The sequence below is a fragment of the Lynx rufus genome, unplaced genomic scaffold, assembly GCF_022079265.1.
Source record: "Lynx rufus isolate CCGP_SWC_20201006 ecotype Redwood Valley unplaced genomic scaffold, mLynRuf1.p SCAF_14, whole genome shotgun sequence".
NCBI classification, from domain to species: domain Eukaryota; kingdom Metazoa; phylum Chordata; class Mammalia; order Carnivora; family Felidae; genus Lynx; species Lynx rufus.
Window position 1 is genome coordinate 4,739,759 of NW_025814828.1, and position 25,574 is coordinate 4,765,332.

Consider the following 25,574-nt stretch of genomic DNA (forward strand, 5'->3'; position numbering starts at 1 on the left):
GCTCAACTGACTGAGCCACTCAGGTGGCCCTCAGACCCTTAGAATAGCAGCTGCCCCAGATTGCTGGGACAACACGTGCTTGACAATTTTGCCTTCATCACGTTCCCTACCACAAGTCCTGACGCATCAATATTTCTCAAATGGGGTCCCATACTACCCCGTTGGGGAGTTTGCTACCGAATATGTTTCTATCTTGGGCCTATGGGAGGAAGAGCATGCCAACTGTTGGTCCTCAGGAAAGCACTGTATTTCCTTGTAAACCTCTAAGGGATTGCATTCTGACTCTCAGCTGTCACATTAGATGAGCTGCTTTTATGACAGTAATGGCGGCCCCAAGTTCATGGTGAAATAACACACCTCCCACAAAAGGACAGAGAAGGTGGACTCCATAATAGCTATTCTTAGATGTGCCAGCTCACAAAGGGAGACAGGAAATCATAGAGAGATTACGAAGATTGCTCTATGGCGGTGGCCCTATAATTACCCTGGTAGAACAGTCCCTTCCCACCTTTTGGTTCTAACTGAAACATCCAAGTACTTGAACTGAACACTCATTGCTGAACTCCATCTTCCATCAAAGCCGATTGAAAATGCCATTTTGTTGCTCTCTTTTGCAAAAAAGCCCTGCTGTCAAGATACCTCTAATGCCTTTGCACTTCTTGTGCTAGGAATCACTTCAGATGAAAAGCTGCAATTATATCCATACGAGTGTAGAATGGGGGTAAGGGTAAAGAGGTTTGTGCATAAAAATACCTGCTTTCAATGTTCCTTTGGGATAATCATCGTATGTATCTTGGAGGTCATTGTGAACAAACAGGGGTTCGGAAGGAGGCAACTTAATATTTATCTGGCGGTCAAACTCAAAAAATTCTGGAAATGCATCTTTAGTAAGAAGCAATTCTGTAAACATATACCTCTTCTCTCTTTAAATTCCAATGACTAATTCCGTTCATTTTCAGTTTTGGTCAATTTACATCTAGATCTGACTGGTTTTTTTCTAGGTAGAAAGCTACTGTGGAAAAAAGAAAAGAAAAGAAATAATTGCTTTGAAGTAGTTATTTGATTTTTAATATTTTCTAACACTGTGCTATGCACTATGTTGAAAATCATTTGGGAACAGAACACGCACGTCCACACACATATATTCCCTTATTATTTATTTAAAACACTATCTAGCATTAATGGAAAAGATAAGGTATAAGGGGAAAGAAGATGAAAACTCGTTTTCAATCATAGGGAAGCTTTAATTCAATTCCCTTCTTAAAGTATTTTGAGGGGCGCCTGGGTGGCTCAGTCGGTTAAGCGTCCGACTTCGGCCCAGGTCATGATCTCGCCGTCTGTGAGTTCAAGCCCCGCGTTGGGCTCTGTGCTGACTGCTCAGAGCCTGGAGCCCGTTTCAGATTCTGTGTCTCCCTCTCTCTCTGACCCTCCCCCGTTCATGCTCTGTCTCTCTCTGTCTCAAAAATAAATTTAAAAAAAACGTTAAAAAAAAGTATTTTGAGAGGATGTCATACTCTGTGTCAATATATTGCAATAAAATTCTGTTTCACTGACACTATAATTCATTTATGCTATGAAACCTCTGATGTTTCCTTAATTGATTAATCCTGTATTCATTTGAAATGTACATGAATTACTTTTATTTATATTTGAAGTGCCACTGATCGAGTTTGGATTCTCATGTCTGTAAGTGGAGATCTATCATTTCATTACAGCCACAAAAATTTATTGGTTTGCGGCAATGATTGCGCAGAGGGCTAAATGACTTTAGACTTTACACTATCTGTAGCTGGGGTTGATTAATGATGGTCACAGACTTGTGCAGTCATCTTCATCAAGAGATGGAGTCTATGTTCCAACCCCATGATAAGGACTGCCGCCATGGTTGGCTGTCACCAATAAAATGCAACGGAGTGTTATTGTTTCAAGCTTGTGCTTCTAGAATTCCACCAGGCTTGCACTTGGGCTCTCTCTGAACACTGCTGCTGTGTGAACAATCCCGTGCTAGCCTCCCGGAAGAAGTGAGATCCGATAGGCAGACACACAGCCATCTTAGCTGTCCCAGCTGAGGCCCAGAAAGATGACTGATCCTAGAGATGCCACTAACCGTCAACTTGAGCCATCTAGCTGAGCCCTGCCCAATCATCAACCCACAGTCACATGAGAAAATAGACAATTGGTGTTTCAACCCATGAAATCTTGAGTATATGACTATGCAGCAATGGGTAATTGAGACACCATCCTCTACCAAACATAATCAGAAAATTAATCGCAAAATGTGTCTAGGTAAAGGCTGACAAAAGATAATGACATTAAACTCAAACCTCAGTTGATATAGAAATTACATTTATGTCCTATTATTTTCTCTGTTCTTTTTAGAGGAAGATACATTATAAAATTCTTTGTTTTAAAATCTGATAAACACATTGGTTAGATAAACCATTGTTTTCATGATGCCAAATTTCAAGAGGGTTTTGTCTCATCAACAGTTTATATATAGCAGCTATGTTAGAGAAAATACAAAAATTGTTTGTATCTGTCTCATTCTTAAAAAGGCACGAATGAATACTCAGAGGGCGTCTAATGTGAAAGGGATGAGTATTTCTGGCGACATATCTTGATAAATGATCTGACTTCGAAAATCTATTGAACATTTAAGATTAATATGGCATTTAAACTACTTTTCCCAACCTGTCTCAAATTCCAGTTGTGTTTTATATTAGAAGTTACAGTCTAAATTCAACATTGCACAGTGTGGCCATGGATGCCTTTAATGGTGATTGTTCTGGAGGGTGATGGGAGCTCATGTTGTAATACTGAAAGAATGATCATTATCTCCATGGCTGTCGGGAAGGAAAGTCCTTCCTGATGTTTTTCTTCAACATCCAATTTTTATCAAGATTTATCTCCTGAAATTGTAGCTGTTCAACGGTGCATGCAGTTATTCATCTGAGACTTCATATTCCTGTGATTTGGAGCAGGAAGATGGTATTTTGGCTTAGCAAATGCTGTGTACCTGTTGGACATTTCAAATATATAAGCAGAATGCCATAGTAGGTAGGCATTTCTGACTTGGAGCATCATGGTCTAACCAGGCAACTGCCAGGATGAATTGGATGTGAAGCGTACCCCAAGTAGCGCACAACGCTTGTTGAATGAAACAGTGAAAAACGTTTGCTGTGAACAAAACTTTCTAGTGTCTACATAGCTGTTGTCCACCTTTCTACTAATAATTTTCCACCAAATTCCAGTGTTTCTTCAGGTATAGAGATTCCCTTCATACTCTCACATTCCTTACCTCCTCCCGTGGGCACACTCTTCTCGATGTGACTCTGTCACTCCTGCCAGCATTGGTTCCAGGGAGCTCCACACACCTTGAGCTCACATTTGTTACCGGCTTTTGGCAGTGGGTGTCCATTTTGTGACACAGCAGAGGTCGTGAAAGTGTTTGTGCTTTTCTGTTTCTGCTTTCTGCTCTCCCCATCTTGCGGGCACTCCTGGGCTAGCTAGAGCTGGATGGGGCCACTATCTCAGCAGACAGCCGGGCAACTGCCGGGCATATGAGTGAAGTCAGCAGAGCGTTAAAGAACTGTCCAGCTGAGCCCAATCTAAATGCCTAACCCACAACCTCATGAGCGAAATTACCGCATTGTATTTTAAGCCCCTGAAGTGAGGGATGTTTGGTGTGTGGCATTATGGTGGCACTACATCACCAATCGTTTCTCAGATTTGCCCGTTTGAATGGCAACACAATGATATCACCCCAATAGAATGCAGAAGAGAATGGGTGTTCCTTTTCCCCTTGCATGTGGGCGTGGAATCCATCCATCGTTGTGTTGATTTAATCAACTCATTATAAGTTAGTCATGTAACGTTCTCTGCCCCATCTTCTATTAACCTGCTAACAATGATAATAACTGTGTTAATATCAGAGGGATAGAGTTCAACTGTGTTTCAGACCACATGACATTAAAGCTGCTTCACCAAGATGACAGGTGGGTTCGAGGCTTATCACTTTTTAGGCATGCTTGTATTAGTTCATCCGGGTTCCCTGTGATTGAAATCAACTGATAAAGCAGGAAAGTCTTTTAAAAATCTCCAAGTATTCTTAATAACACCAGGCTATAGGCTGAATATTCAAAACCAATATGGAACCTGTGTTGTCACTTACATTGTTTCCAGAAGGATGAAACGACATAAGGGACTTTGTGCTATCACATGGCAGTAAGGCATACGTAACTTTGGAGCAAAGGAGCCCTGTGTACATGTGCCACCAGAATAGTTTATCATTGTTGGAAATGTGGATATAATCCTTAAAACCTCTGAGCATCAGCTTTCTCTTTAAAACACGGAGTTATTAATGTTACTTCCATTAGAATGTTGCTTTGAGAATTAAATCCAATGATACATTCAGAATGCTTAGCAGAACCACCTGAAGACAGTTAACTGTTCTGTAAGTTATTATTTTATTATTATTATTTGGTTTGTTTGTTTATTTATATATTTCTAAATTCCAGTTAACATATAGTTTAGTATTGCTTTCAGGAGTAGAATTCAGTGATTCATCACATACATACAACACCCAGTGCTCATCACAAGTGTCCTCCTTAATGACCATTACCCATTTAGCCCATCCCCCACCCACCTCCCTTCCAGCAACCCTCAGTGTGTTCTCTGTATTTAAGAGTCTCTTATGGTTTGCCTCCCTCTCTGTTTTTATCTAACTTTATTTTTCCTTCCTTTACCCTATGTTCATCTGTTTTGTTGCTTACATTCCACATATGGGTGGAATCGTAGGATATCTGTCTTTTCTTTCGCTGACTTATTTTGTTTAGCATAATACAGTGTAGTTCCATCCATGTTGTTGCAAATGGCAAGATTTCTTCTTGATTGCTGACTAATATTCCATTGTGTGTGTGTGTGTGTGTGTGTGTGTGTGTGTGTGTGTACACACACCCTACATTTTCTTTATCCATTCATCAGTTGATGGACATGTGGGTTCTTTCCATAATTGAGCTATTGTTGGTAATGCTGCTGTAAACATTGTGGTGCATGTGACCCTTCGAATCAGCATTTTTATGTCCTTTAGATAAATACCTAGTAGTGCAATTAATGGGTTATAGGGCAGTCTATTTTCAATTTTTTTTCCAGAGTGGTTATACCAGTTTGCATTCAAATCACCAGTGCAAGAGGGTTCCCCTTTCTTTGCATCCTTACCAACACCTGTTGTTGCCTGAGTTGTTAATTTTAGCCATTCTGACAGGTGCCAGGTGGTATGTCATTATTGTTTTGATTTGTATTTCCCTGATGATGAGCGACGTTGAGCATCCTTTCATGTGTCTGTTGCCATGTGGATGTCTTCTTTGGAAAAGTGTCTGTTCATGTCTTTTTCCCATTTCTTCATTGGACTATTTGCTTTTTCGGGTGTTGAGTTTGATAAGTTCCTTATATATTTTGGATGCTAACCCAAATATCTTCTCCAATTCTGTAGGCTGCCTTTTAGTTTTGCTGATTGTTTCTTTCGCTGTGCTGAGGCTTTTTATCTTGATGAAGTCCCAGTAGTTCATTTTTGCTTTTGTTTCTCTTGCCTCCAGAGGTATATGTAGTAAGAAGTTGCTGCGGCCGAGGTCAAAGAGCTTGCTGCCTGTTTTCTCCTTTAGGATTTTGATGGTTTCCTGTTATTAAGACTGCTTGCTGCTCATATAAGCCTGAAAACTTGGGAGCAGGAGTTTATTGAGAAGAACAGTGGTGTAGAATTCTGATGAGCTATGCAGAAGAGTCATGAATCACAATGTTTGTGACACAGAGTTGCCTCTTTTTGAAAATGGTGCAGATGATTTGTTTTCAATCCTAACAGACCCATGCCCAAAGGATAAGAAGAAGCACGGTGACGACTGAGGTGTGTCTTGTTTATAATAGGATGTGAAAATTTGGGGGAAAGCTATCATCCCAAGCAGTATTCAGTGAGGCTACTTAATCATACGAATTACAATGTGCCAGGCAATGTTCCTGATGCTACCAAGACCTTGGTGAATTTTGGAGTCACATGAAGCCTTTACCAACTTTTGGTATATTTTAAGAACAGTTCCAATGATAGAAATAATTATACATTAGGAGAATAGTTGTCAATACAGACAAGTGAAAAGAAAAAAAAATAGAGATCTCTCTTTTCAGAGCATAGATGTTTTGATGGATTATCTCCCAATCTTTCTGGATGTTTAAAGGAGAACCACAAACTAAATTAAAAGTTATTTCAAAGGAACTAGTTTTGTTGTTTTTTTTTATTTTGTTTTTAAGAAAACAAGGTATTACTTCCCTGTCTCTGACAAAGGAAGCTGAGCAATGAACCCTGAGATTCCAAAGACAACATTCCAGTACAATATCAAAGTTCTTGTTTGTACCCTTAGAATTGCTGTAATAGACCTTGACATTTCTGAATCCTTGTTCTGCTGAAAAGTGCAAGGAAATGGGAGTAGGTGTCTCACATAAACGAGATTATATTAAACTGCCCTATATTGGTAGGTTGGAAATATGCTGATGAAATTAAATTAACAGTATCTTTTTTAATGTTTATTTATTTTTGAGAGAGAGAGAGAGAGAGGCAGAGCATGACCAGGAGACGGGCAGAGAGAGAGGGAGACACAGAATCCGAAGCAGGCTCCAGGCTCTGAGCTGTCAGCACAGGGTCTGACACGGGGCTCAAACTCACAAGCCGTGAGATCATGACCTGAGCCGAAGTCAGACGCTCAACTGACTGAGCCACAGAGGCGCCCCAACAGGATCTTGAATAAAAATGAAAAGTACATTTTCTGGCCTATAAAAAAAAGCCCAATTCAGAAATTTGCCTTGGTTTTAAGTTTATGGGCACTCTGACTTATAGAAGGGATATTCAAAAATGATCTCATAATGCTTCCTATCAGCACAATTCACGAATCCTTGTGGCAGAAACGTACTTGATTTCCTGATGCCAGTTTTAATTAGTCACGTAAGGGCATCCTGGAAGCTTCATAGTAACAGCCAGAGTCTTTGTAGGTCATGGATCCAAAAGGAAGTCGAACACAGTGCAGACTGACCCTAGCTAGCAGGCTGTTGGAAAGGTCCATGGGTGATTTCTGTTTAAAGATTTACATTTGGCTCCGTGTCCTGGATTGAAGCAGGTGTCCTGATTGAAGTGAATTCCTGGGATCCCATAAAAAACATCTTTCCCTGCACTGTTATAACCCGGGTCATGCCAGACACTCTCGGGGCTCTTACCTGATTTATAACCACCCAATGGCTCAACGAGCCAGCTGTGAATGTGCACAAGTGCTTAAGTGGGTCTGGACTTGGCCATACACAGCCCAGGACAAGGAAAGCTTCAAGTAGATAAAGGAAGTTGCTAGCTAACCGCTTCCACGACTCAAAACCTAAGCCATATTAAGAGAAGGCTATTTATCTTCACCACCTGTGCCCTGCAGAGACCACGGAATGATGGAAGAGGATGCACACATATGCCAGAGACGTGAATTTCTTGCAATGCATGTGCCCGAGACATGAATTTCCCTTTCGATTCTCTGTAGGGTTTGTTTCCAAAGACACAACAGAAAACAACAGAGTGATGCATCAGTGCCTGGCAGATCCATAACTCTCGACACAGAGGAATGACTGGTAGTCGGCCAGATGACGGAGGGATTCCTTTTCAAATTATTGCATTAGCTCAGATCTACAAACAGTTATTAAAAATGCAGAGGAGGAGTTCCCAAATCACCAGCTTTCAACATTAAGAACCAGAAAACTCATCATCATCCATTTGCTTTCCTAGAAAATATCTCCTTTTGCCATCTATTAATGAAGCACTTACTTGAGTCACTCTGTCTCTGTTATCAGCGTGTCATGATTTTGGCATTTCCTAATTGGTGCCCACCCGTTAAATGGAAATTTCACCTTTTTTGACTTCAATCAGTCAAATGACTGATTTCCCCTACAAATATATACAAACACTCAAACTATGAGTTGAGAGCAGTGCCTTAATGGGATTTCTCACACACCATTCCAGTATGTTACTAAGGAGCCCCATGCTTTATTTCCAGAGTATGCTCTTTGCTCAGTGCTGATAGATGAGTGTAAAAGAAATTTAGCTTACTTCCCTGTCCACAAATTGCATTGGCTCCCTGCCCCCCCACCCCCGCTGGCTTCTCTATTTTCTTGTTTTTGTTATTGTTGTTTTGTTCACCCTAAAGGAAAAGATTCTATTTATTTATTTATTTATTTATTTATTTATTTATTTATTGACAGAGTGAGCAGGGGAGGGGCAGAGAGAGAGGGAGTCAGGATCTGAACCAGGCTCTGAACTCAGAGTGGAGAGCCCGATACAGGGTCGAACTCCTGAACCTTGAGCCAAAGTAGGACGCTTGACTGACTGAGCCACCCAGGTGCCCCTAAAAGAAAGATTATAGTGTGAAAGGCAAGTCTGGGTCTGGGCTCTGAAAACGTATGTGGAAGAAGAAGTTAGCACATGTGGTCTTGGTGGCATTAGCATCATAGGGCACCACTGACCAGGCATCACCCAGGCACTGGAGTTCTGGTGTTTTCCATTCCTTTCCTTGCCCCACAACTTAAACTTATTAATGATTAAATGGAAACATCTATCCATCAGGTGAGGTGATGAGGAACCGTCACTTAGCAAATGTTGGAACATGTAAAGATTCATCTAGAAAAGGCAGTGTCCTGCTGTTGAAATAATTGAACACCACAGGGTGGAAGAAATCAACGTAGGCATCAGATTCCAAAGGGCAGATGTAGATCTCAGAGGCATAAGTTACCAGGAGGTCGAGTTACCAAAAATGTAAAAAATATTCTAGGGAATAGAATTCTAAATATGCCTCTGTTTCATAATGAACATTCATTAATATCATTATGATATATATTCCAGCAGTTTTCCAAACAATATTGATATTTGCTCATAATAGTTTAAAAAAAATTTTTTTTAATGTTTCTTGATTTTTGAGACAGAGAGACAAAGCATGAATGGGGGAGGGTCAGAGAGAGGGAGACACAGAATCTGAAGCAGGCTCCAGGCTCCGAGCTGTCAGCACAGAGCCCGATGTGGGGCTCGAACTCACAGACCATGAGATCATGGCCTGAGCCGAGGTCAGACACTCAACCGACTGAGGCACCCAGGCACCCCAACTCATAATAGTAGTTTTAATGCCTTTCATGCTGTCCGCCACTTAAGACATGTTCAATAAGTACTATTATCCTTATCCCTTCTGTTGTTATTATTAATTCAGAGTTTTCTTGGATATTAATAAAGACTTTGCAGACACAGATCATCTATCACCTGCTCACTTCATTATCATCTGTACTAAGCTTATTCCTGACACTGTAGACACTGAATTAATGCTGGTTCAGTAATAAAAACAAAATAATGAAAGCAACATACTCTTTTTTGTCTGATGGTTAAATAAATATAAAAAGACACTGGAAAGTATATAGAGAAAGCAGGATATAATTATATTAGGAACCACTGTGAAACAGTCACTAATATTGAGCAATATATTTAGTCCCGACAGAGTTTTCTGGAAATCGAAGCAGGCTTGTTGCAGGCTTGCACTGTGTATTGAATAATGGAGAGATTCACAAAGATGTCAACTGGGTCCCTCAGGAGGGTCCTGCATATTTCTGTTTTGATGTGTAAGACACCAGGAAACACCCGAATGATTTTTAGAACAGTGTTAGTGCTATGGATGTGTCATTTTAATCTAATAGTATATGCCAATCTTTTTTTTTTCCTTTAATAAAAATTGGTGTCATATAGAAATATTTCCTCAATTAACTAGATACCTTAGAGCAATGACTATTTGATAAACAAATATATGGATATAGATATTAGTTTATAGTCTCCTTTGGATATGGATGTGCTAGTTTATACACTAAACTAACCTGGGTGTGAGTAAGCTGGCCTACAGACTTGACTGGATATGAACAAGCTAGTGTATAGGCTCCATTGGGTATTGGTAAGCTAATATCTATACATTTTAGTGGATATTGATAAGTTAGTCTATGAACTCCAATGGGTATGAAAAAACTAGTCTATAGACTTCACTAGGTATAAATAAAGTAGTCTGTAGACTCCATTGAATATGGGGAAGCTAGGCTATAGACTTAACTAGGTATAAGCAAATGAGTCTATAGACTCGATTGGGTATGGGCAAGCTTGTCTAGAGACTTCAGTGGATACACATAAGCTAGTCTACAGACTCCATTAGAAATGGGTAAGCCCGACTTCACTGGGTGGTGTAAGTAAGGTAGCCTGTGGACTTCTTTTATAAAAATAGATCCATTTAGATGGCAGGGGTGGGAAATGCACAAGTGAACATGATGAAGTGTCAGGATGAGCTAATATTCTTAGGAACAAACACTTGGATTTAAAAAATCAGCAGTGTTTGTGCACTGGGCACAAGCTTGCTTCTGTTTGCCATGTGTTGCGATAATCACCAGGTACAGAATTAAGCAAAAGAGAACAACATTATAACTGGAGCTTTCTCATGGTTAAGGACTCAGAACCGCAAGCTACTGCCTGATGCAAGTAATAATCACAGAAAGGACGGGGCGCCTGGGTGGCTCACTTGGTAAAGCGTCAGACTTCGGCTCAGTTCATGATCTTGTGGTTCATGAGTTCTAGCCCTGCCTCGGGGTCTGTGTTCACAGTTCAGAGCCTGGAGCCTGCTTCAGATTTTGTCTCCCTCTCTCTTTGCCCCTCCCCCACTTGTGCTCTGTCTGTCAAAAATAAATAAAAACATTTAAAAAAATTAAAAAATATTTAATCACAGAGAAGACAGTTATGTTACTAAAGTGTAATGTGAAATCTTTTGGCTGATGGAGAAATTTTTCTCAACGGGTGATTGGGTAGAGAATCCTTCTTTGAACTAAGAATGATTAGTTGTGTTGAGGGTTTAGGAAGACCTAAGCAATATAGGACAATCAAATTGTTTAGTTTTTAAAATATCGGTAATAATTTGACCAATACATTTTTTTTAATGTTTATTTTTGAGAAAGGGAGACAGAGCACAAGCTGGGGACGGGGAGACAGACAGGGAGACACAGAACCCGAAGCAGGCTCCAGGCTCTGAGCGGTCAGCACAGAGCCCCATGCAGGGCTTGAAGTCAAGAACAGCAAGATCATGACCAGAGCCGAAGTTAGACGTTTAACTGACTGAGCCACCCAGGTGTTCCATATATATTTTTTGATAAGCTTATATTTTTTCATGTCTTTACATTTTATTGCGTTGAGAACCTCAAAATTGGAACTCTTTTTTTGTTTTTAAAGTGGACTTATTTATTTTGAGAGACAGAGAGTACAAGGTGGGGTAGGGCAGAGAAAGAGAATCCCAAGCAGGCTCCACAGTGTTAGTGCAGAGCCCGATATGGAGCTCTAACTCAGAACCATGTGATCATGACCTTAGCCAAAATCAAGAGTTGCATGCTTAACCTACTGAGCCACCCACTCACCTCTGATCAACATGTTTCTAATGTTGATAATTATAACTAGATAGCACATAATGAATTCAGTCATTTAAAAGTCACATATTTTGAACTTTTTCTTACATAGGCCATAAGCAAATTGTAATAGGTTGAGATTAGTCTTTCATGGTAACATGTCAGTGATATTACTTAGCTCACTGATTATTTTCGTTTCTCCGTTTCTGTTTTCTCTGACAAACTGCCTAAAAGAATATTAGACGTCATAAATGTGAAGAAACTGTTTAAGCATTGTCAGGGTCTAAGGAAAAGTCAGGAAAATCTGACCATTTATTTCCTATGTCACAAATGCTTCCTAGTAATTGTGTTTCTTGGCTAAGTCTGGTTGAAACAACAAGTTATTTATACCCCTGTTGTAGATGAGTGTCATCGTGCCATGTTAGACCCCCCAGTTTGTATGTTTTGAGGCTTGCTAATTGTGTAAGCAACCCGGCCGCAGAGTCCATATGGATAGGCTATAGGGATAATTCAGACGGTCATGAGTTTGTAATGCAGCTGAACAAAGACTTTGTTTTATATAATGCTACGCCCTGGACTCGTTAGTAAACAAATTATTTTTCTATTACCTGCTGCAAAAAGATGGAAGTTGTTTAAAATACAGTATACCTATTATATGCTGAAATTAAAGAGTCTTTTATGGCATTAAAATATCCCACGGATGGAGAGAGTCCAAATCACTGGACTCAATTCACAGCTTCACTGAGCCCTGACAGATCAATTTAATATGTGAACATCATTAACGTCAACATTTCTCGTGCAATTTAAGGCTCCCACCATATAATACAGGGGCAAAGTCAGGGTTTGGACTTGGACAGATAGTTTTAAAAAAAGCTATTAAGATTTAGGAATATGAGAAATTACAGTGGTTAGTAAAGTAATATGAAATATTCTAGAAGATTCTCCGGTTTTAAGATACCACACACTAACTATGGAGTGAAATTTACTACAAATCAGGTGGACAGGTTTAGATAATTGTTTCAGAGCTCACATTTGAGATTCACTCTATCTATACTTTATATCTAATATGTATGCAGTACCTATATAGACACAGCTCGTTTCGTCCCCAATCACCATTCTCTTTCACCATCTCATTTCTTGTCAGGAACAGAGGCTGTCACAGCAACATGGAAATCTGTTAGAGATGGACTGATCTTGCTTTTTAGGCACTTAGCCCTAAAATAACATTCCTTTTGTCTTTTACATATGCCAGAAGAATAAAATCTATAGCTATTTCGAACCATATGTACTTTCTCAAATACAAAGACAAAAGGCATTCATTTTATGCAAATAAATATAACCATTTCTATCAAGTTTTAAAAACAGCATAATCATTTTTAATATCCAATATTTTCTACTGCAAAGGATAGGTTTTAAAATCATATCACAGGTCTTTGGTCTTGTAATAAAAAAGCATAAAAAGATTACATCCACAAAGGATTTGACATTAGGCACTTTAATTGGGTCTGTTAAAAAAAATAATAACGTTAGGGACGCCTGGGTGGCTCAGTCGGTTGGGCGTCCCACTTGGGCTCAGGTCAGGATTTCACAGCTTGTGAGTGTCAAACTCTGGGCTGATAGCTCAGAGCCTAGAGCCGGTTTCGGATTCTTTGTGTTCCTCTCTGTCTGCCCCTGCCCCACTCATGCTCTGTCTCTCTTTCTCCCTCAAAAATAAATAAGCATTAAAAACACTTTTAAATAGTAATAATAATAACGTTAGAAATTTCAAATACTTTTGACTTCATCTTACTCGCATTTTAAATGGAAATAAGATTGTATTTAGAAAAGGAGATCAAGTGTAAAAACCATACAACTCACCTCTAGGAAATGTGGAATGATGATTAAGGTATGAATGACTTACATTTGGGAACATGACTTCTCCCAGACTTCATTTCGCCTGGATTTTCTCATTGTTGCATAGTTGTGATATCATTCTTTAGACATTCTTGCACACAAGAGAATTTGAGATCCCTATCACAGAATAATGATTATTCTGTATTTAAAGGTCCATATTTCAGAACATTTTTATTGTGGAACCCTTTTTAGTAGATTGTGCACATTTAATCATGTAGTTAATGAGATTTTTTTTTCCCCTTCTGGAATGATGAGACAAATTTTGAGAATTTTTCCCCATGGTGCTTCCCTTTGCCTTTCTTAATAAATGAGATGTCAATAATGAGCGATAGCATTGTTATTAATATGGATGTGCTGAAGGGAAACCTTTTTGATTTCAGCCAGTCTTAGGGGGAAATTACAGTTCAAGAAGTTCTCAATGAATAGGCAAGAGTCATTGAGCAAAGCCATCCCACACCGATGTCGCATAATCTCCTAGTCAGTAGTATGAGTTTATGTCTGAATTTTTTTCTGTACATGTTCTGTCATCAGTGGGATCAGAAGGTAACTCGGGGCCACAGAGGGAAATTGTGGATTTCAGGTATGGGAAGTACCCTTGAGATTGGGACTTCTTTTATTTGTTCATCTTTACACTGCCCCACATTTCCAGGTGATACCAATGCCGTTTCTAGCCAAGAATTATAATGACACCACCTTGGTTTTTGTAAAGGTGGGATCTAATTAAAAGGAGATTCATTAAATTGAGAAACTTAGAATTGTTTTCTTTAGTACATGTTCCCTCATAAGTGAAATAATGCTCCATACATGATAGAACCTCTGCTATATATATATGTATGTATATATTACATGCATGTATAAAATAGCACATATATTACACATATGTTATGTATGTTTTGTATATGCATACAGATATTTGTATCTAGATCATGTATATTATATACACAATAATATGTATCATGTTTGAACATGTATATGATATGATTATATATCACAGACTCTGGGTCTGGAGTTCTCGCTTGTCCAGCAAGAGAGCGGACGCAGGATTGAAATGAGATAGAGGCCAATGTCCGGGAAGAGGCAAGAGTCCTGAGTAAGGTTCCTTGCTCCGTTTTTATTAGGATAAGAAGGCTTACAAGCATGATGAGCATGCCCAAAGAGACAATGAAACTGTGAACGTTAACTCATGGGCCTTGGGAAAATGGGGTTTTTAAGATATGTAGTGTTAGGGGTTTGGGTTGCTAGGTGGAAGGTTGTTTACAGCAGACATGAGGCACCAAGTCTGTTTACCTAAGCTAGCCTAGGGAACAAGAAAGACAGAGCATCCTACCTCAGGGTCAACAAGGCACCTTTCTTTTGCTAATTAGCTCCACTTAGGGCAACTTCTGCCCTTTACCTATTTACCTATTTGGGTCCTTCCTTCCTGTGAAAGCAGCTTTCTGCTATTGTACTAAGTTGGTCTTAGTTAGGGATGCCTGGGTGTTTCTGTCCTGAATACCTAATCTTGTTCATCCTGAGATGTCTTATTCCCATACCTTTGTAGTATACTGGGGGCCTTTGTTTACCTAATCTTGTTTACCTCATCTTTTTACCCAGACTTGTGTGTGAGCATCCTGTGCTTTCTAATTCTTTATGCCTTGTTAACCCATTGGTGCAAGCTCAGGGAATTCCTAAGCTTATTCCCCACAATTATATATACTGATATGTATATATGCGCGATACTGAATTCTACCTACACCAATATTTTAAATTTCCTTTGGTATAATGTTTGTTATACCTATTTCTGTTTAGGCTTTTTTTTTCATTTTATTTTTCTTCTTTCTATTTCTCTTGCTGTCTTTGGCCATTAATTCCAGTATTTTAAGATGTGAGAAGATGTTTGAAATGATAGGATGTTTAAACCTATCATGTAAAAAGATTCTAACAGTGCTATGGAACTTACTTTTCATAGAATATTGCGAATTTGGATTTGGTTACTTGATCAAGCTCAATTAAGCCAAGCCATTGTTTCTTTAGAAATGGAAACCTGTTTCCAGATCCATTTCACTCTCTGGACTTAATGGATGAGAATGTGAACTGTTCACTTTATGCTGTACCTGCTTTCACAGCATAAACACAGAAGATACAATATAAAATTATCCACCAGATCTGAGGGTGTCGAAAATTCACAAGGTACCCTTCTTAAATAGCCAGCCATATGGATTCATTGGCAGTTTACATGAAAAGTATGTAGGTTCCCTATAAAGAGTGTTACTTTTCTGTTTTTGTTTTTGCCTTGTTTTGTGGTTTTTACACAGGCAATGCATCTTAACGTATAGGAGAAGAGTTCTCATGCTATGGGAAGCTTGCGTTTGCAAGACTTTGAAGTAACCGTTACTTTTGTGCAACGCGCGTGATTAAATTCAGCCTTTTCCTTGATTAGATCACCAACAGTTTTCTTTATTCTCTGTAGCTTTTCTAAGAGTAGGGATAAGGGACATCATAAACCTACTGAAATCCTGTTTCAACTGGATGGCTAAAAGTGAGCTTAGGGATTGCGTTGTTAAATCTTTTTTTTTCTTTGAAACACACATAGTAATTCGGGCCGTGTTCTTCCCTAGAAACCTTGAAGTAAGGAGTTCTGAAGCTTGAGGCTGGTGGTGACCCCAACCACTGCCTGTTGTGGTGGGTCAGGAGGTCAGGTGTCTCAAAGAAGAAACTGGTCTTTCAAGTGTGGTACCCTGTCAGATATTGAGCATTACTTAATAATTACTGAGGCCTCAGGGCGCCTGGGTGGGTCAGTCGATTGAGCGTCCGACTTTGGCTCAGGTCATGATCTCACAGTTTGTGGGTTCAAGCCCCGCATCAGTCTCTGTGCTCACCTCTTGCTCAGAGCCTGGAGCCTGCTTCAGATTCAATGTCTCCTTCTCTCTCTGCCCCTCCCCCGCTCATGCTTTGTCTCACTCTGTTTCTCAGAAATAAATAAATGTAAAAAAATTTTTAAATTTTAAAAAATAATTACTGAGGCCTCAGCAATCAGGGGAAGGATGCTTCAAATCATATATACTACACTTAACGAATTTGTATTGTTGTGTAGGGACTATAGGTCCTGGTCTAAACTTCGGAATACTGATGCCAATGTGGAAGGAAAGGAATACTCTCAGATGAAAAAGTGACGTGTGCATTTGAGAAATTCACCTGCTCTTTTTTCTCCTTCCCATTCCCCAAGTGCTAATAAAAATTGAGATAAATTTTTAGAATAGATTTTTTCCCTCTTGCTACTGTTATCATCTTTCATAGCAGTGGTATTTCAAATTCTTTTTGAGATTTTTATGACACCTATGGGGGATATGAAGGAAAAAAATAACAATGTGATTTTGTCTGTTTGTTTTCTGAAAACATCAACAGGTTGCTCATGAGAAGGATTCTTATTTGTAATAACATTTTACTATGGTACATTATTAGTGGATGATGGCATGAGGTGTTCATTTCTGTCACAGTCAGGAAAACCAATTCCTTGCTGTGCTCTCAATTTAACTTAAACCTTATGATTTCATGTTTTGAACAAACACCTACTTAATTTCTGGCACTCACTTCCTCCCACTGACAGCAGATGCCTGGTGGCCGTGATTATTAACTCATACAGTGATGGCCAGAGGAAGGCATTAAGTCAAACCTTGACTTCAGGATAGTGAAAATCACTTAAAGTGTAGCAACACTTACCCCTATTAGTGAAAGTAAGTTATATCACAGAGTCATGTAGTTTAGTTTTTTCACAATACTGGTTCTTTCTTTTGCCTTTGGTGTATATGCATGAATCCTTCCTTTGGGAAATACACAGGGTTTGACTTTTTACTAAACTTAATGAGAGAGGAATTGAAACACGGAGTGACCTACAGATAGCTGCGATGCTCCTGAATCGTGGGTGCTCTTTGAGTATTTCTTCTCCGTATACATCTGGGGAAGTTGGCAGCAAAGTCACATTGTGCACAAATGCTTCTTTTGCAACATGCAGTTGTACTGATGGGAGAAACGCAACAGAGGCTGATTCTGGCGAGCACAGAAGACTTGCATCTCATGTGAGGACATCCATGCAAAGTCGGAACGTCAGCCTGCTGCATTAACGTGTTGTTTATATTCCCCTCCGACAAATGGTATATGACAACTTCCTTCACATCTATTCAGTGTCAGGTTTGTGTTGTGATCTTCTGAATGTCAGGGTCAGCCTCACAGCTTCAGGTGAAAGAATACCTACAGAAAATGTCTTGTGTGCACATAAAGCCTGTGTCTACACTGAGGGAAGGGGCTGGCATCCTCCCTGGGATCTCTCCATTTGCTCCTTTTCAGTCCTCCCCGTACCTACTTCCTTGTGGCTGGCCAAGGCCAACACCAGCCATCACTGATTCGTAGGGCTGACAAGGCTTGTGTTCTTGGGTCTTTACCACTCGATTTTACTTCCTGTCTGTTCTTGCCGCATGTGATGTTGCCCTGTATTCGCAAGGCAAGTGACCTCAGATTCAGTCTTAAGGCTGCAGAATTTTCCAGTGCACACAGCTCTGTTGCCATGTCCGGACAATAGCCACGCCCCGAGAACAGCCACGCCCTCAGAATAATGACGAATCCCAGTCCCCACCTCCTGCCATGCATCTTCTCTTGTTGGGGCTGCAGCTGAAAACCAATATTTGGATCTATGGACTCTTGAGGATGTACCGATGCTGAACTGGAATTGAGCCCACATGCTAATGTCTCCTTGTCCTTGTACACCTAAGTTACTCAAACATCCTGGCTCATCTTTAGCCTGATCAGTCTAAAGAAAGCAGTTTAATGCATGACAGTGAACTCTACAGAGCTTGAAAATTCAAAGTTTAAAGGACTTATGTCTCATGTTTCAATAAAGGACATCTGTTTAGCCTTACACAGTTAATTGTTGATCAATCAAGTCTTGAAAGTCCTTTGAAACACGTGAGAAGCAATCAATTATATTTATTAAAAGGATCCTTTTAAGGGGCGCCTGGGTGGCTCAGTCGGTTAAGCGTCTGACTTTGGCTCAAGTCTTGATCTCATGGTTGGTGGGTTCGAGCCCCGCGTCGGGCTCTGTGCTGACAGCTGGGAGCCTGGAGCCTGCTTCTGATCCGTGTCTCCCTCTGCCCCTCCCCTGCTCATGCTCGGTCTCTCTCTGTCTGCCGACAATCAATAAATGTAAAAATAAATAACTAAATAAAAATAAAAGGATCCTTTTAAGATGAAAGTGACTAAAATGTGTCCAGAATATACATACATGTATTTTATTAATGTGACATATTGTGTAGTATTAAATAATAAATAAATATTTGGTAATTATGAATAGAAAAAAACCTCTAAAGTTACAGAGGTCCAAAATGTGTGCCTATGAGTAGCACCTGTATTATTAGTGTCAGAAAAGCACACAGTATAAAAATATGCACCAGGGTGATTTGATTTACAGAGTTCGTCACTGTCCATTTCCAGAATGCATTGTCACATTTCTCACTGCTGAGAAGTCCCACTACCACATGGCAGGATGGCAGGATCAATGCTCATCATTAACAAGGGGTGGCCAAAGCCCAGGAGCCAATCCGTGTTTGGGGATCCCTTGTTTCCTCCAGAATCCTTCCCCTCCTTTCCTGAATCTCATGAAGCTATGATTCTGTGTCTGGCATTGTGTGTGACTCACTCCGATTCTCCACACATCTTTTCCTGCCTGTTCAATGCTGGTGACATTCCTCAACATTGGACACACTGGTAAAGTGATGTTAATACAGTGGGTCTTTCCCACACCCAGCAGGACCTCCTGGTTAGCTCCCTATCGTTAGAAAAGTCCCCACTGCAAAGTTCTACCCCAGAGGGAATGCAGTCAGAGGGCTGAGGAGAATCACAAATCCAAATGTGGGCACAAGGACAGTGTCGCATTTGGGAGCTGGCTGTGGTTTAACTCATCCAATTGTCTCGGTGACCTCCTCCATCCATATTGGCTGTTACCTCTTATTTAGTCAATCTGCACTATCGGTACATTGGCTGAAACGCTCCGGAGAGCATTCCAGGTTTCCGCTCAAAATGTGCTTCCGAATGAGTCTGGGCAGCCCTCTCCTGGAAGAGACAGAAAGAAGACCCTCCATTTTGGCTTCAGACCCTGATTCCAATCTTGGCTGTGTGGTCCTCCCGCAAAGAACATTCATGTCTCACTTTCTTTCTCTACAGATTCTACCTTATTTCAGTGTGTTCCTGTGAAATGTGCAGTGAATGTAAAAAGGTTTCCAGCACAGAATACCCGCGGGGCTCAGTCGATTAAGCATCCAACTCTTGATTTCGGCTCAGGTCATGATCTCATGGTTTTGGGATCGAGCCCTGCGTCAGGCTCCATGCTGACAGCGTGGAGCCTTCTTGGGATTCTCTCTCTCCCTCTCTCTGGCTCTCTGCCTTTCCCCCAACTGGTGCACGTGCTTACGTACTCTCTCACTCTCCAATTAAATAAGTAAGCATTAATTATTTTTTATCACACATTGGCATAGATCCAGGCATGTTCCTCCAGCTGCTGAGTAGTGAGGAGGTAGCTGCAGAAATTGTGGCTAATGAAAATCTGAAGGTGAACTGAATAATGGAAGGTAAATATGTGCTCACCTAGTCAATGGAACAAAGGTATTCTAGACTAATGGGTCCTTCTCCTACATCAAATCTGTCACCCTTCAACTACAACCTAGACCTTCAGAACATTCTCTTGAAACGTGAATCATGCATTCACTTTTATTGATCACCTCCACTGAGAAAGGCATTGTGCTATTCATCAGGAGTATCGCTTTTGGGGCACCCACGTTGCTCAGTCCAACTTTTCGTTTTGGTTCAGGTCATGGTCTTGCAGTTCATGAGTTCAAGCCTCACATCAGGCTCTGCACTGACAACATGGAATCTGCTTGGGATTCTCTCTCTCTCTCTCTCTCTCTCTCTCTCTCTCTCTCTCCCCCTCTCCCCTTCTCCCTCTCCCTCTCCCTCTCCCTCTCCCTCTCCCTCTCCCTCTCCCTCTCCTTCTCCCTCTCTCTTTCTCTTTCTCTCTCAAAGTAAATAAATAAAAACCTTGAAAAACTTTTTAAAAGGTTTTCACAGCATCTCAGTAAATATTAATGACTCACAAATCCCCATCATAGACTTCGGGAATTTACCGATACCCTAAACTTTTTTTAATATAAGAAAAAATGAAACACAGTATATAATTTCTTTCATTTTTCTTCAATGCTTTTTCACTTGATTAAGGTTTACATGGTACTTATATGCCTAAATATTTACTGTACGTTTTTAGTGACATTTAAACTCTGAATTATCTTTTCGTAAGTTTCTTTAGGCACATTGATTTCTATTTTATAGGAAACCCTTATCTTTACGTCACAAATAGGAAGGTATATAATTTTCAAATGTTACAAGGATGGTTCTAAATTTCAGGTAACCTCTTCCTGAAATTGCAACCACTCATTTAGTCTTTAATGAAAACGGAAAAACCAAAAACAATTGCATTAACGTGTCACTGTGTAGGGGCACGTGGCAAACTCAGACAGTTGAGCGTCCAACTCTTAATTTGGGCTCTGGTCATGATCTCGCAGTTCTGAGATCAAGCCCCCATAGGGCTCTGCACTGAGCGTGCAACCTATTGAAGATTCTCTTTCTGCCCCTCTCCCCCACTCTCTTTAAAATAAATATAAAAGTAAAATTTTATTTTTATTTCTCTTAATGTTTACTTATTTATTTTGAGAGAGACAGACTGAGCAGGGGAGCAGCAGATGGAGAGGGAGAGGGAAGATCTCCAGCAGGCTCCACGGCTGCCGGTGCAGAGCCCAATGTGGGGATCAAACTCACGTACTGTGAGATCATCACCTGAGCCCAAACCAAGAGTCGGTGGCTTAACTTTAAGCCTTTGGCACCCAGACACCCCTAAAACTAAAAATTTAAAGGTATCATTGTATCAGAATCTGGTGACTAAGAAATCCCTCAAAGAGCAGTGAGCCAAGATTACTGGGACACTTGGAACACTAGCAAGGCTTAACTGCAAAGAATTTAACAAGTGGCCACAAATTGTATTTTCCTACGAGGAGCTAGGAACGGCAGATAGCATTTGGTGATGCATCGAAGTGGCATCGCCTAGCGCGACTGTTGCGCAGAAACTCCAGGCCACCTCCTCTGTCTCTATTAATGTGGATAAACTCCCACTAACAAAGCATGACCCCGCTCTCCAGTTATACAGGCAGCCAGTAAGCAATACTGGTCTCCATCCTTCCATAATCTGTCGGCAGCTGCCATGACCAACCGGCAGCCGGTGGTTCCAAATGAGTGTGCCAGGGACAGCCCTCCATCCCAGTTGTTAATCTTCACCAGAGGAGGTAATCCAACCTTGGTGTTTCTTCCCAAGTATTTTGCAAAAGCCAATCTGTGACTTTAAAATCAGCCACCATCTGACCTGAGAACGCTTCCTGAGACTCAAAGACATCAGTATCATACGTTGTTAATGCTGCCTTTTCCTCTGCCATCATCAGCGTCTCTGAAGCACCACCAGTCAGGAAAGAAGGATTTGTAGCTGAATGCCCTGATCTTTGAGAACTGTATCTTTTCCCGGTAGTCTGAAGGGGACAATATCAGCTAGGAGTCCTTCATCCCGTGCCTTCTTGGCCAGGATGTGCAAGTACAGCACGTCCTCACCCTGGTCCAGGCAGGAAACTGCAGAAGCGGTGGCCAGCCCGTCTGCAGAGTGGTCCATGGTCTCACCAGTGCAGAACTCCACCAGTGCGGGGAGCTTGGATGATAGGAAATTCAAACTGACCCAGAATCTTGGCCTTATTGAGACCAAGCATCATTTTCCTTACTTTCCTTGAGTGGTGAACAGGGACGTCAGGCAGTAACTTCATGACCACATCACACTGCCCAGAAGCAATCAATCCAATACCTGTAGTTATGGTTGGTTGGCAGAGATGAAAGGCATGGTGACCGTGGGAGCAGGAGTCTTGTCTGAGAAGCCAGCTCGGAGCCCAGCCTCTCCAGCCACACTGCCGGTTTTCACTTCCCATGTAACTGTGCCAAAGATGACCCTATCAGCGGCTTCCTTTGGGGCATTGGTCTGATGCTTCAAAGCCAAAAGTGCTGCTCTATCCAAACCATGTGGCATCAGGTCCTTCGCTGATGTGTCTAATTGCAAAAGTGGAAAGTTAACACCAGCCACCACCGCGATGCTCCTCGTGTTAGGTTTGGTTAAGGGGTTCTTTAATTTGGTCTTGGCGACTGGGGCACCCCTTGCTTGGAGGAACAGCTTCGAGGTCTTATGGAAAATCTGAGGCCCCATTCTAGTGCACTGGCAACATTTTTAAATGTGGCAAGACTAGACTATAACTTATTTCTTAAGCAGAAGAAAACAACAGAAGTACTTGAAGGTCTGAATTTGTTTTTGTTATTTTTTAAATGTTTATTTTTGAGACAGAGAGAGATAGAGTGTGAGCAGGGGAGGGGCAGAGAGAGGCAGAGACAGAATCTGAAGCAGGCTCCAGGCTCCCAGCTGTCAGTGCAGAGTGTCATCGTGCTTGAACTCATGGACCGCGAGATCATGACCTGAGCCGAAGTCAGACACTCAACCAACGGAGCCAATAGGGCACCCCTGAATCTGTTTTATAGACAGACTATTTCTAGAAGTATTTAAATATGCTCGTTTGGAGTCTCAGTCTTTGTACTGACCTAATGCTTTTCAATATGTACCAATCAGTGCTGACTATTGGTTGATCAATTCAACAGCTGGGAATGATAGACTGTTCACGATACCCTCTATTCTTGACTTTTATTTCTTTTCTTTGTCTTTCTCTTTTTCATATAGTAAGGCGGCAGAATAAAACAGCTGGATTTTTGTGTATGTGGAATAATCTTGAACTATTTGATAGGTCACAAATCCTCCCCCTGAGATCTGCATTCATAATTCCATCCTGTAAGGTTTGTGTGCATACACTCATGCACACACACATACACATATATACACAGACTCATCAAAAGTTGATGGTCAGGGGCGCCTGGGTGGCTCAGTCGGTTTGGCATCCAACTTCGGCTCAGGTCATGTTCTCACGGTTTGTGGTTCGAGCCCCGCATCAGACTCTGTGCTGACAGCTCAGAGCCTGGAGCCTGCTTCCGATTCCGTGTCTCCCTCTCTCTGGCCCTCCCCCGCTCACACTCTGTCTCTCTCTCTCAAAAATAAATAAACATTAAAAAAAATTTTTTTAAGTTGATAGAAAATAAATGATGGTTATTGGCTTCTTCATATACATTTTTACTCAGGTGGAATTATGAGTAAACAGTTTGAATCAGCACTGAAGGCTGTTTCATTAATGTCATTTTTTTTTGAAACTCTATAAAACTTCCTGATAATTATTATTTTCCAGTCTTTGGATTCTTCGCTTCTGGAGTTCTGCTGACAAATTTGCTTTCTCTTCATTTGTTTGATACATATATCTGGTTTCTGTGCTGCAGTAAAAATGCCCACTGAGATTTTTCTTCTTGTTTTTTCCCTTCTGTGAAGAATTTTTGCAGAGCTCCAAAGGACATACAGAAAATACAAGATAAGCTACTGCATGAAATAAAATTCATAAAACGCCCTTCCCGAGTGGTTCTCTGAGAAGCATGCACCCTCTAGTTTCTGAAGACTGCCAAGTTTATCTCTTTGATTCAATGGTACGAGCCACCCTCCAATTTCGTCCTGCGGATGTAGGATAGTTTACTTTTCAAGTCGGTCATAAAACACTCTGTTTATAAAGTACTTAGCTACAGTGCACCATGCAAAGAATAACGTGATAAAACACACAGAAGCTCTTTCTTAAGGAATTTGATTTTTGAAAGCATCACAGCACAGTGAATCATTCTCAAAAATCTGCCCTGCAGGATTCATGGTTTCAATTAACGAACGATTTCAAGGGCCAACACTCCAAAATTCGCCAACTCGGGCCGACATCTGCTCTCCCGTCCTACTGTCTTTGACAATAGAGCTAAACACAGAATCCATTTCCCAGTTTCAAAAAGGCAACTATTCACACCAGTTGCTTGGTTAACATGTTTCATCATACATTAGCCACTCATCCATCAGTGAAGTTGTTCAGAATTAATTTTGTGACAATAAATAGCACATGTAGCAGACGTGATCTGGAGTAGGAGTTCCCCAAAGGTTTCACAACGTTGCAACCATTGACATTGGGGCTGGGCAGTGCTTTCTCAGGGGACTTGTCCTGTGCTGTGCAACGTATTACACAGCATCTCTGGCCTCTACCTTTTCCATACAGGTAACCAACCAACCCTCGTCTGCGTTGTGATAACTGAAAATGTCTCTAGACACCGGGGAGGGAAAATTTGCCCATGTTGAGAAGAGCTGGAATTCTCAATTTCAAGATTTTTAAAGCGCTATGTTAAACCACCCTGGGGGATTCCAATATGCAGCCAACTTGGAGAATCAGAGGCCTATTCCTTCGTGGCTCAAAGTCTTGTCTCCAAACAGGCATAATCCCGTGACAGCTTGTTCGGCATGCAGAGTGATGGGCCTACAGGATCAGAATGTGCATTTTTCCCAGACCCCCCCAGGCCCTATCCATGAATATCAGGTCTTCAAAGCACGTTCCTCTCTTGTCTGAGAATTCTCCATAACTCCCAAGTCCCGCCAATTGGGCAGTCCCTGCTTTGGTCAGCAGGTCAGGTGGGAGAAGATACGTGGCTCGAGTGTCGGAATTGGGGCAGAATCCATTCCTAGCGGAGAGTAAATCAGATTTCCCCTAGAGAGTTTATGTAACTGGAAAAGACTCAAGAGTTTGTGTGGGTTCTTGTTGGAAGACAGGAAGGAAAGGAGCTGAACAGAGCGGTGTGAGGAAAATGGCCGATCGTGGAGGAGTGCCTCCTGTTTTTGTTCTGCAGAGCTTTCTCCTCTTTCTTTCTTTCTTTTCTTCTCAGCCCTGCTTTACAGATTTTCCTTTGCCACCAGCTGTTGCTGAACAGCGCATCAGCAGATTTTGAGTTCGCCTGCGAGGGCTATGCTCCTCATGACCAGTTATACCCAGCCAAAAAATGATTCTACTTGATCAACGTGGAGTGGGGTGGGGGGTAAAATAATGATAGTAACACTATGCCATTAAGTTGATAATGAAAATTCTATAGTCTCACATTGTTGCTTCAAAATTTCTGAATGGCCATGTGATGAAAACATTTAAAATGGGCAT

The 25,574-nt window shown here is 41.0% G+C and overlaps 1 protein-coding gene across 1 annotated transcript in view; it reads right to left on the reverse strand.

Moving 5' to 3' along the window:
- Positions 1-21,901: 21,901 nt before the first annotated feature.
- Positions 21,902-25,574, reverse strand: part of LOC124509609 (trifunctional enzyme subunit beta, mitochondrial-like) — a 59,780-nt gene continuing 56,107 nt past the window's right edge. The window contains 4 exon segments of the mRNA XM_047076339.1: positions 21,902-22,160; positions 22,162-22,300; positions 22,303-22,635; positions 22,638-22,722. Coding sequence (XP_046932295.1) covers positions 21,902-22,160; positions 22,162-22,300; positions 22,303-22,635; positions 22,638-22,722 — 816 coding nt within the window.